Raw genomic sequence first — 10,604 nt, forward strand, 5'->3', positions numbered from 1 at the left:
GGGGGGTTGGATGGAGGGCTGAGGGGGGGCGGTCCTCACTTGCCCCCCGCCATGATGCGCAGGTACTGCAGGGCGTTGCGGGCGGCCTGGCACCGGGCACCGTCGCGGGACGGGGCCGAGCCGTGGCACACGGTGGCAGGCTGGGTCGAGAGCTCCACCAGGCACTGGTGCAAGCCACTGAGGCTCAGGGCATCTGGGGGGGAGGGGAGGAGACACACAACAGAGGGATGTGGACACCTGCAGCCCCCCCTCCCCATGCACAGCAGCAGCGCTCCCCCCACCCCCAACCCCGAGACGCTCAGAGGATGGCTGCGGTGGGGTGGGATGGGCTGGGTTGGGTTGACTGGGGTGGTTTGGGTTGGGATGGCATGGGTTGGTTGGGGTGGCTTGGGTTGGGATGGGCTGGGTTGGGTTGGGATGGGATGGGTTGGTTGGGTTGGGCTGGGATGGGCTGGGTTGGGTTGGGATGGGATGGGTTGATTGGGGTTGGGATGGGCTGGGTTGGGTTGGTTGGGTTGGGATGGGATGGGATGGGATGGGTTGGGATGGGATGGGTTGGTTGGGGTTGGGAGGGGCTGGGTTGGGTTGGGTTGGTTGGGTTGGGATGGAATGGGATGGGATGGGTTGATTGGGGTGGCTTGGGTTGGGTTGGGATGGGATGGGTTGATTGGGGTTGGGATGGGCTGGGTTGGGTTGGGTTGGTTGGGTTGGGATGGGATGGGATGGGTTGGTTGGGTTGGGATGGGATGGGATGGGTTGATTGGGGTGGCTTGGGTTGGGATGGGTTGGTTGAGAGGGGTTGGTTGGGGTTGGGATGGGCTGGGTTGGGTTGGTTGGGGTGGTTTGGGTTGGGCTGGTTGGGATGGGTTGGTTGGGGTTGGGATGGGCTGGGTTGGGTTGGTTGGGGTGGTTTGGGTTGGGCTGGGTTGGTTGGGTTGGGATGGGCTGGGGCTGGGTTGATTGGGGTGGTTTGGGTTGGGATGGGCTGGATTGGGCTGGGTTGGACGAGTTGGGATGGGATGGGATGGGTTAGATGGAATGGGTTGGGTTGGATTGGATTGGGTGGGGTGGGATGGGCTGGGTTGGTTGGGATGGGCTGGGTTGGGTTGGTTTGTGTTGGGGTGGGTTGGGATGGGCTGGGTTGGTTGGGGCTGGGATGGGTTAGATGGGCTGGGTTGGTTGGGATGGACTGGGTTGGGATGGGTTGGGTTGGGATGGGATGGGCTGGGTTGGGATGGGCTGGGTTGGGTTGGGTTGGGATGGGATGGGATGGGATGGGTTGGGATGGGATGGGATGGGATGGGTTGGGATGGGATGGGTTAGGATGGGTTGGGTTGAGTTGGGATGGGCTGGTTGGGATGGGATGGGTTGGGATGGGTTAGGATGGGATGGGTTGGGATGGGTTGGGATGGGTTGGGATGGGTTGGGATGGGCTGGGTTGGGCTGGGTTGGTTGGGATGGGTTGGGTTGGGATGGGATGGGCTGGGTTGGGTTGAGTTGGGTTGGGATGGGATGGGATGGGCTGGGTTGGGATGGGTTGGTTGGGATGGGTTAGCATGGGCTGGGTTGGGATGGGTTGGGATGGGATGGGTTAGGATGGGTTGGGTTGAGTTGGGATGGGCTGGTTGGGATGGGTTGGTTGGGATGGGTTAGCATGGGCTGGGTTGGGATGGGTTGGTTGGGATGGGTTGGGCTGGGTTGGGTTGAGTTGGGTTGGGATGGGTTGGGATGGGCTGGGTTGAGTTGGGATGGGCTGGTTGGGATGGGTTGGGTTGGGTTGAGTTGGGTTGGGATGGGTTAGGATGGGATGGGTTGGGTTGGGATGGGATGGGCTGGGTTGGGATGGGTTAGGATGTGCTGGGTTGGATGGGATGGGTTAGGATGGGATGGGATGGATGGGTTGGTTGGGATGGGTTGGGCTGGGTTAGGATGGGATGGGTTGGGATGGGTTGGATGGGATGGGTTGGGCTGGGTTAGGATGGGATGGGTTGGGCTGGGTTGGATGGGATGGGTTGGGCTGGGTTAGGATGTGCTGAGCTGGGCTGGCTCGGTGCCCCCCTGCCGCCCACGAGCTCCTGCGGAGCGCTCCGGTGCCAGTCCCTGGCCGCCATCGCCACCCCCAGCCGCCCGCCCCGGCCGAGCGGCTGCCAGGCCTGGTGCCCGCACTGACCGATGTCCAGGTAGCTGATGGCGAAGCTCTGCTCCTCGGAGAGCTCCTGCAGCAGGGCACAGGCCCCGCTGCCCAGGGGTGCCAGGGGGTGGCTCCTCAGCTGTGCCATCTTCTCGCCCACCGAGTTGCGCAGCGAGTCCCAGGTGCAGCCTGGGGCTCTGCCCCGCAGCCCCTCCAGCCGGGGCCCTGCCTGCGGGCGCAGGGCGCTGGGTGCCAGCCTGGCACCTCCCCGGCTGCCCCCTGGGCACCCTTTTGGGGTGCCCATTGCCCCCTGTGAACCCCTTGGGGTGCCCTCCAGGTGCCCATTCCCCCCCCTATTAACCCCTTGGGGTGCCCTCAGGGTGCCCATTCCCCCCCTATTAACCCCTTGGGGTGCCCTCCAGGTGCCCATTCCCCCCCTATTAACCCCTTGGGATGCCCTCAGAGTGCCCATTTCCATTAACCCCTCAGGGTGCCCAAGTCCTCCCCCTCGTTTGTACCCCTTGGGGGTGCCCTCAGGGTGCCCACATCCCCCCTTAACCCCTTGGGGTGCCCTCCAGGTGCCCATTCCCCCCCTATTAACCCCTTAGGGTGCCCTCAGGGTGCCCACATCCCCCCTTAACCCCTTAGGGTGCCCTCCAGGTGCCCATTCCCCCCCTATTAACCCCTTGGGGTGCCCTCCAGGTGCCCATTTCCCTCCTGTTAACCCCTTAAGGCGCCCTCAGGGTGCCCATTCCCCCCCTATTAACCCCTTAAGGTGCCCTCAGGGTGCCCATTCCCCCCCTATTAACCCCTTAAGGTGCCCTCAGGGTGCCCATTCCCCCCCTATTAACCCCTTGGGGTGCCCTCCAGGTGCCCATTCCCCCCCTATTAACCCCTTAAGGTGCCCTCCAGGTGCCCATTCCCCCCCTATTAACCCCTTAAGGTGCCCTCAGGGTGCCCATTCCCCCCCTATTAACCCCTTGGGGTGCCCTCAGGGTGCCCATTCCCCCCCTATTAACCCCTTGGGGTGCCCTCCAGGTGCCCATTCCCCCCCTATTAACCCCTTAGGGTGCCCTCAAGGTGCCCACATCCCCCCTTAATCCCTTGGGGTGCCCTCCAGGTGCCCATTCCCCCCCTATTAACCCCTTAGGGTGCCCTCAAGGTGCCCACATCCCCCCTTAATCCCTTGGGGTGCCCTCCAGGTGCCCATTCCCCCCCTATTAACCCCTTAGGGTGCCCTCAGGGTGCCCACATCCCCCCTTAACCCCTTAGGGTGCCCTCCAGGTGCCCATTCCCCCCCCCTTAACCCCTTGCAGTGCCCTCCGGGTGCCCATTTCCATCACCCGCTGGGGGACGCTCAGGTCCTCCCTTTCCTTTTAACCCCTTGGGGGTGCCCTGCAGGTGCCCAGGCCCTGCCCCAGTGCCCCCCTGAGTGCCCCTACCATGGAGAACTGATCCTCCTCCACCTCGGCCTCGCTGCCCTCCCGGGGCTCCATGGGGACGTTGTGGATCCTCACCAGCATCTTGGCCGCCGCGTTGCGCTTGGCCAGCTTCTTGGAGGTGCCACTGCCTGTGCCAAGCAAGGGAGGGGTGGGGAGGGGACAGGGCAGGCCCTGGGTGAGGCTGGCAGCTAGCTAAAGGGTGGCCCAAGAAGAAGGGGGGCAAGGGGGGTGGGCACCAGACCTATCTCCACGAAGCGCTCGACCCGGCAGGTCATGGTGAACTCCTTGCGGTGAGCAGGTCCTGACTCCTGGGTCACTGTGTACTCAGGCAGCCTCCAGCCCTTCTGCACCACCAGCTCCTGGGGGGAGGGCAGCAGGGGCACAGCCTCAGGGCTGCTGGAAGGGGCAAGCCCCCCTCTGGGATGGAGGCAGGAAGCAGAGCTTGGCTTGGGGTTGGCGTGGAAAGGGGACAGCTGGTGGCTGAGAGAGGGAGAACTGGGCCCAAAAGAGGGAGAACTGGGCCCAAAAGAGAGCCAGCTGGCCCCAAAAGAGGGAGAACTGAGCCCCAAAGAGGGAGAACTGAGCCCAAAGAGGGAGAACTGAGCCCAAATAGGGAGAACTGAGCCCAAAGAGGGAGAACTGAGCCCTAAAGAGAGCCAGCTGGCCCCAAAAGAGGGAGAACTGAGCCCAAAGAGGGAGAACTGAGCCCAAAGAGGGAGAACTGAGCCCAAAGAGGGAGAGCTGTGCCCAGAAGAGGGAGAACTGAGCCCTAAAGAGGAAGAACTGAGCCCAAAAGAGGAAGAACTGAGCCCAAAAGAGGAAGAACTGAGCCCAAAAGAGGGAGAACTGAGCCCAAAAGAGGGAGAACTGAGCCCAAAGAGGGAGAACTGAGCCCTAAAGAGGAAGAACTGAGCCCAAAAGAGGGAGAACTGAGCCCTAAAGAGGAAGAACTGAGCCCAAAGAGGGAGAACTGAGCCCTAAAGAGGAAGAACTGAGCCCAAAAGAGGGAGAACTGAGCCCTAAAGAGGGAGAACTGAGCCCAAAGAGGGAGAACTGAGCCCCAAAGAGGGAGAACTGAGCCCAAAGAGGGAGAACTGAGCCCCAAAGAGGGGGAACTGAGCCCTAAAGAGGGAGAACTGAGCCCAAAGAGGGGGAACTGAGCCCAGAAGAGGGAGAACTGAGCCCAAAAGAGGGAGAACTGAGCCCTAAAGAGGGAGAACTGAGCCCAAAGAGGGAGAACTGAGCCCCAAAGAGGGGGAACTGAGCCCTAAAGAGGGAGAACTGAGCCCAAAGAGGGGGAACTGAGCCCAGAAGAGGGAGAACTGAGCCCTAAAGAGGGAGAGCTGAGCCCAAAGAGGGAGAACTGAGCCCCAAAGAGGGAGAGCTGAGCCCAAAAGAGGGAGAACTGAGCCCAAAGAGGGAGAACTGAGCCCCAAAGAGGGAGAACTGAGCCCCAAAGAGGGAGAACTGAGCCCAAAGAGGGAGAACTGAGCCCAAAGAGAGAGAACTGAGCCCCAAAGAGGGAGAACTGAGCCCTAAAGAGGAAGAACTGAGCCCTAAAGAGGGAGAACTGAGCCCTAAAGAGGAGAATTGAGCCCCAAAGAGGGAGAACTGAGCCCAAAGAGGGAGAACTGAGCCCAAAGAGGGAGAACTGAGCCCTAAAGAGGGAGAGCTGTGCCCAAAGAGGGAGAACTGAGCCCAAAGAGGGAGAACTGAGCCCTAAAGAGGAAGAACTGAGCCCCAAAGAGGAAGAACTGAGCCCAAAGAGGGAGAACTGAGCCCAAAAGAGGGAGAACTGAGCCCAAAGAGGAAGAACTGAGCCCAAAGAGGGAGAACTGAGCCCCAAAAGAGGGAGAACTGAGCCCAAAGAGGGAGAACTGAGCCCTAAAGAGGGAGAGCTGTGCCCAAAGAGGGAGAACTGAGCCCAAAGAGGGAGAACTGAGCCCAAACAGGGGGAACTGAGCCCTAAAGAGGGAGAACTGAGCCCAAAGAGGAAGAACTGAGCCCAAAGAGGGAGAACTGAGCCCTAAAGAGGGAGAACTGAGCCCAAAGAGGGAGAACTGAGCCCCAAAGAGGGAGAACTGAGCCCCAAAGAGGGAGAACTGAGCCCAAAGAGGGAGAACTGAGCCCCAAAGAGGGAGAACTGAGCCCAAAGAGGGAGAACTGAGCCCAAAGAGGGAGAACTGAGCCCAAACAGGGGGAACTGAGCCCTAAAGAGGGAGAACTGAGCCCTAAAGAGAGCCAGCTGGCCCCAAAAGAGGGAGAACTGAGCCCCAAAGAGGGAGAACTGAGCCCAAAGAGGGGGAACTGAGCCCTAAAGAGGGAGAACTGAGCCCAAAAGAGGGAGAACTGAGCCCCAAAGAGGGAGAACTGAGCCCAAAGAGGAAGAACTGAGCCCCAAAGAGGGAGAACTGAGCCCAAAGAGGGAGAACTGAGCCCTAAAGAGGGGGAACTGAGCCCAAAGAGGGAGAACTGAGCCCAAAGAGGGAGAGCTGTGCCCAGAAGAGGGAGAACTGAGCCCAAAGAGGGAGAACTGTGGGCAAGAGAGGGCAGATTTGTCCCTAAAAGAGTAACTGTAGCCCAGCCAGGGACCCTTAGCCCCAAAAGAGGGCAACCTGACCCCAAAGAGGGCAACCTGGCCCCAAAAGAGGGAGAGTTTGCCCCAAACAGGGAGAATTGGCCCCAAAAGAGAGCTGCCTGCCCCCAGACTGCAGCCAGCTGCCCCCCAAAGATCCAACCCCCCCCCAGGCAGGGCCCAGGCAGCCCCCAGAGTTCCCACCCCCCCCAGACACTTCAAGCTCACCCCAAAGGACCTTCCCCCCCACCCCCCAGGATAGTGCTGAGCACCCCCAGAAGAGGCTCAGCACCCCCAAAGTGGGGACAGCCCCCCCCTGGTGGGGGTCCCCCTCTTGTCACCCACCTGCAGAGCCCCCACAGGGTTGCACTCAGACTGGGGGGGGGACACTGGGGGCTTCATCTCCAGGGGGGTGCCCCTGTAGGGGAGAGGAGGGGGGCACAGGGTGATGGGGGGTGGGGGGCAGCTCTCAGCACCCCACCCCCCCACACACTTCAAGTTGGGGAGGCAGGGGGGGGGGTGAAATGGGGTGCTTGGGGGAGGGGGTTTGGGGGTTACCTGGGTGAGGGGGGGGCCATGGCTGGAGCTGGGGGGGCTGCTGGGGGGCCAGGCTCAGCCAGGGGGGCTGGGGGGAAAGGAGAGCTGGGGGGGGGGGGGGGTAAAAAGGGAGAGAAGTTAACCCCTGAGCTGAGGACCCCCCCTGAACCCCCAGCACCCCTCACACCCCCCCCAGTTCCCTTAGGAGCCCCCCCCAGGCATCCTCAATCCCCTTGAGCCCCTTCAGGCTCCCCAACATTCCCAGCACCCCCCCTGGGGCACCCCCAATTCCCTTGGCACCCCCAACCTGGGCCCCCCTGACGCCCCCCCCTCAGTGCTCAGCACCCCTGGGGTACCCCCAACCCCCCCCCCCCTCAGCACCCCAACCTTCCCCTCCCCCCCCCGGCGCCTCCTGCACCCACTCGATGCCTGCCCCTCCGCCCCCAGCACCCCTGGGTGCCCCCCATCTCCAGCCTGACCTCCTCCCCCTCCCCCCCCCCAGCATTTTGGGGACCCCCCCCACCTTGCCCCTCACCTGGGCTCCTCGGGGGGGGTGGGCTCCAGCATGTCCCCCCCCTTCAGCAGCTTCAGGGCCACCTCTGCTGCTTTGTGCTTCGCTGCCTTCTTGCTGGGGCCCTGCCCTGGGGGGGCACTGCCTGAGCCAGGGGGGGGCAACCCCCCCCCCAGGGACCTCCCCCCCACCCATGCCCAGATCCCCCACAGAGCACAGATCCCCCCCCAGGGCTCAGGATCCTGGGGGATCCCCCCCCAGGGCTCACTTGTGGGGGAGCTCAGAGTGACCCAGAGGCTGGGGGAGGCCCAGGGGCGGTCCAGGCACTGGGAGCCCAGAGGATGCCCCCCCCAGGGCTCACTTCGGGGGGGCTCAGGAGAACCTTCTTTGGGGTCCCAGGAGACCTCTGAGTGTCCAAACCGTGAGGAAGCAGAGAGCTGGGGAGGAGCTGCTGGGGACAAGGTGAGCTGGGCCCAAGCTGAGCTGGGGACAAACTGAGCTGGGCCCAAGCTGAGCTGGGGACAAACTGAGCTGGGGACAAACTGAGCTGGGGACAAACTGAGCTGGGCCCAAGCTGAGCTGGGGACAAACTGAGCTGGGGGCAACTCTGAGATGGGGACAACCCTGAGTTGGGAACAAGCTGAGCCAGGCGCAGCCGAGCCGGGCCCAATCTGAGCCGGGCCCAATCTGAGCCGGGCCCAATCTGAGCCGGGCCCAATCTGAGCCGGGGCCAATCTGAGCCGGGGCCCAAGCCGAGCCAGACCCAGCTGGGGCCAATCTGAGCTGGGCCCAGCCGAGCCGGGGCCAAGCTGAGCCGGACCCAGCCGGGGCCAAGCTGAGCCGGGGCCAAGCTGAGCCGGGGCCAAGCTGAGCCAGGCCCAATCTGAGCCGGGGCCAATCTGAGCCGGGCCCAGCCAAGCCGGGGCCAAGCTGAGCCGGACCCAGCCAGGGCCAATCTGAGCCGGGCCCAGCCGAGCCAGGGCCCAAGCTGAGCCGGACCCAGCCGGGGCCAATCTGAGCTGGGCCCAATCTGAGCTGGGCCCAGCCGAGCCGGGGCCAAGCCGAGCCGGGGCCAATCTGAGCCGGGGCCAATCTGAGCCAGGCCCAGCTGAGCCAGGCCCAGCCAGGGCCAATCTGAGCCGGGCCCAGCCGAGCCAGGGCCCAAGCCGAGCCGGACCCAGCCGGGGCCAATCTGAGCCGGGCCCAATCTGAGCCGGACCCAGCCGAGCCGGACCCAGCCGAGCCAGACCCAGCCGGGGCCAATCTGAGCCGGGGCCCAAGCTGAGCCGGGGCCCAAGCTGAGCCGGGCCCAATCTGAGCCAGGCCCAGCCGAGCCGGGGCCAATCTGAGCCGGGGCCAATCTGAGCCAGGCCCAACTGAGCCAGGCCCAGCCGGGGCCAATCTGAGCCGGGCCCAGCCGAGCCGGGGCCAATCTGAGCCAGGCCCATCTGAGCCAGGCCCAGCCAGGGCCAATCTGAGCCAGGCCCAGCCGAGCCGGGGCCAATCTGAGCCGGGCCCAATCTGAGCTGGGGCCAATCTGAGCCGGGGCCCAAGCCGAGCCAGACCCAGCCGGGGCCAATCTGAGCCAGGCCCAGCCGAGCTGGGGCCAATCTGAGCCGGGCCCAATCTGAGCCGGGCCCAGCCGAGCCGGGCCCAGCCGAGCCAGGCCCAGCCGAGCCGGGCCCAGCCGAGCCGGGCACCCACCTGTGCAGCTGAGCTCCCCCACGGTGACGCGGAAGGTGAAGTTGGGCTGGTGCGCCTGGCCCTCGGCCTTCAGCAGGTCGTAGCCGGGGGTCTTGCCTATGCGAGTGCCATACTCCTGCAGCAGGCTGATCGGAGTCTTGCCGGGGTTGGTGGCCAGCATCTGCTCCAGGCTGGGGACAGGGCTGCCCCCGGGGGGCACACACAGAGGCTGGGCCAAGGGGGCTCGGGCCGGGTGGGCACGGAGGCGGTGCCGAGCGTGGGGCGAGGACGGCGCGGACCGGGGCAGAGGGGGTGGCACCGCCGCAGGGCAGCAGGACGGCGGCTGGCACTGCCGGCAGCGTGGGCACGGGGAGGGCATCGCCACGCGGGGGCAGGGCTGGCACTGCCACACGGCACAGAGGCTGAGGTGGGCACACAGGGGCAGGGCTGGCACTGCCACTTGATCTGGGGAGGCAGGGACTGAGGTGGGCAGACAAGGACTGGGGTGGGCAGACAGGGACAGGGCTGGCACTGCCACACGGCACAGGGGCTGGGGTGGGCACAGAGGGGCAGGGCTAGCACTGCCACATGGCACAGGGACGGGGGTGGGCATGCAGGGACAGGGGTGGGCACACAGGGACGGGGGTGGGCATGCAGGGACAGGGGTGGGCACACGGGGACGGGGCTGGCACTGCCACAGGGCACAGGGACGGGGGTGGGCATGCAGGGACGGGGGTGGGCACACAGGGACGGGGGTGGGCATGCAGGGACAGGGGTGGGCACACGGGGACGGGGCTGGCACTGCCACAGGGCACAGGGACGGGGGTGGGCATGCAGGGACAGGGGTGGGCACACAGGGACAGGGGTGGGCATGCAGGGACTGGGGGCACACGGGGACTGGGGGCACACGGGGACGGGGCTGGCACTGCCACAGGGCACAGGGACGCGGCCACAGGGCTGGCACCACCACATCGCGGGAGGACGGCGTCCCCCCACCCCCCCCTTCCCCATCCCACACCGACCGAGGGGGTCCCGGTTGCCCCCCAGAGGCTTCGTGTAGGCCTCAGCCTCCCCCTCCCCACCCCTCGGCGGCAACCCCCGGGGTTCGGGGCGGGGGTTAAACGCCGCTTTAAGGAGAAGGGGGAGATGCTCCCGGAAGGCCAGAGGGGGTTGGGGAATCATCCCGGGAATAAGCCGGTACCTTGGGAAGCCGCCGCTCCGCCTGGCCCCGCCGCCCGCCCCCTCCTCACTCATCCCCGCCGCGCTCCGTCCCCGCCACCGCCCGCGCCGCCAGAGGGCGCCCGCCGACGGGCCCTCCTCCCCCCCATGGGCGCGGGGGGTGATGGGAAACAACGAGGCGGCGGCGCCGCGGGGGCTCTCGGGAAGGGTAGTCCGCGAGGGGGAGGGGGTGGAGAGCGCACCCCCTCTGCCGGACTACCCTTCCCGTGAGCCCCCGCGGCGTGGCGCAAGGGGTTGTGGGAAGGCGAAGGGCGCTTGAGCTGCCGCCCGGCTCAGTTTGCCCCTTGGGACTGGAGAGGGCTGGGGGACAATGGGGGCAGAGCGGGGCGGGGATGGGCTGGGGTCCAACTGAGGGGTAGGGGCGGGTGGGGGTGGGCCAGGGGCAGGTGGAAAAGGTTGGAGAGGGATGGACAGAAATGGTGGGAGAGGGACGGGGAGGTGGGACAAGGATGGACAGGGACCCAGCTGAGCTGATGGAGGGGGGAC

At 65.2% G+C, this 10,604-nt stretch overlaps 1 protein-coding gene across 1 annotated transcript; it reads right to left on the reverse strand.

Annotated features, from left to right (window-relative positions):
- Positions 1 to 25: 25 nt before the first annotated feature.
- TARBP2 (TARBP2 subunit of RISC loading complex) lies at positions 26 to 10,158 on the reverse strand. The gene is made up of 9 exons (XM_054177419.1): positions 10,081 to 10,158; positions 8,901 to 9,082; positions 7,221 to 7,326; positions 6,707 to 6,790; positions 6,494 to 6,566; positions 3,815 to 3,932; positions 3,574 to 3,701; positions 2,171 to 2,360; positions 26 to 193 (listed from the first exon to the last, which is right to left on the reverse strand). Exons 1-9 carry the CDS (start codon positions 10,131 to 10,133, stop codon positions 36 to 38), a joined length of 1,092 nt encoding a protein of 363 aa, XP_054033394.1. The 5' UTR covers positions 10,134 to 10,158; the 3' UTR covers positions 26 to 35.
- Between the last annotated feature and the right edge of the window lie 446 nt (positions 10,159 to 10,604).

The sequence above is a fragment of the Dryobates pubescens genome, chromosome 40 (genome assembly GCF_014839835.1).
Source record: "Dryobates pubescens isolate bDryPub1 chromosome 40, bDryPub1.pri, whole genome shotgun sequence".
NCBI lineage: Eukaryota > Metazoa > Chordata > Aves > Piciformes > Picidae > Dryobates > Dryobates pubescens.

Coding starts and splice junctions, on each gene's coding strand:
- TARBP2 (XM_054177419.1), bottom strand. CDS start 10,133: ATGAGTGAGGAGGGGGCGGGCGGCGGGGCCAGGCGGAGCGGCGGCTTC. Junction 9,083..10,080: donor CGGAGCGGCGGCTTCCCAAG/GTACCGGCTTAT, acceptor CCCCGGGGGCAG/CCCTGTCCCCAGCCTGGAGC. Junction 2,361..3,573: donor AGGAGGATCAGTTCTCCATG/GTAGGGGCACTC, acceptor CTGCGCCCGCAG/GCAGGGCCCCGGCTGGAGGG.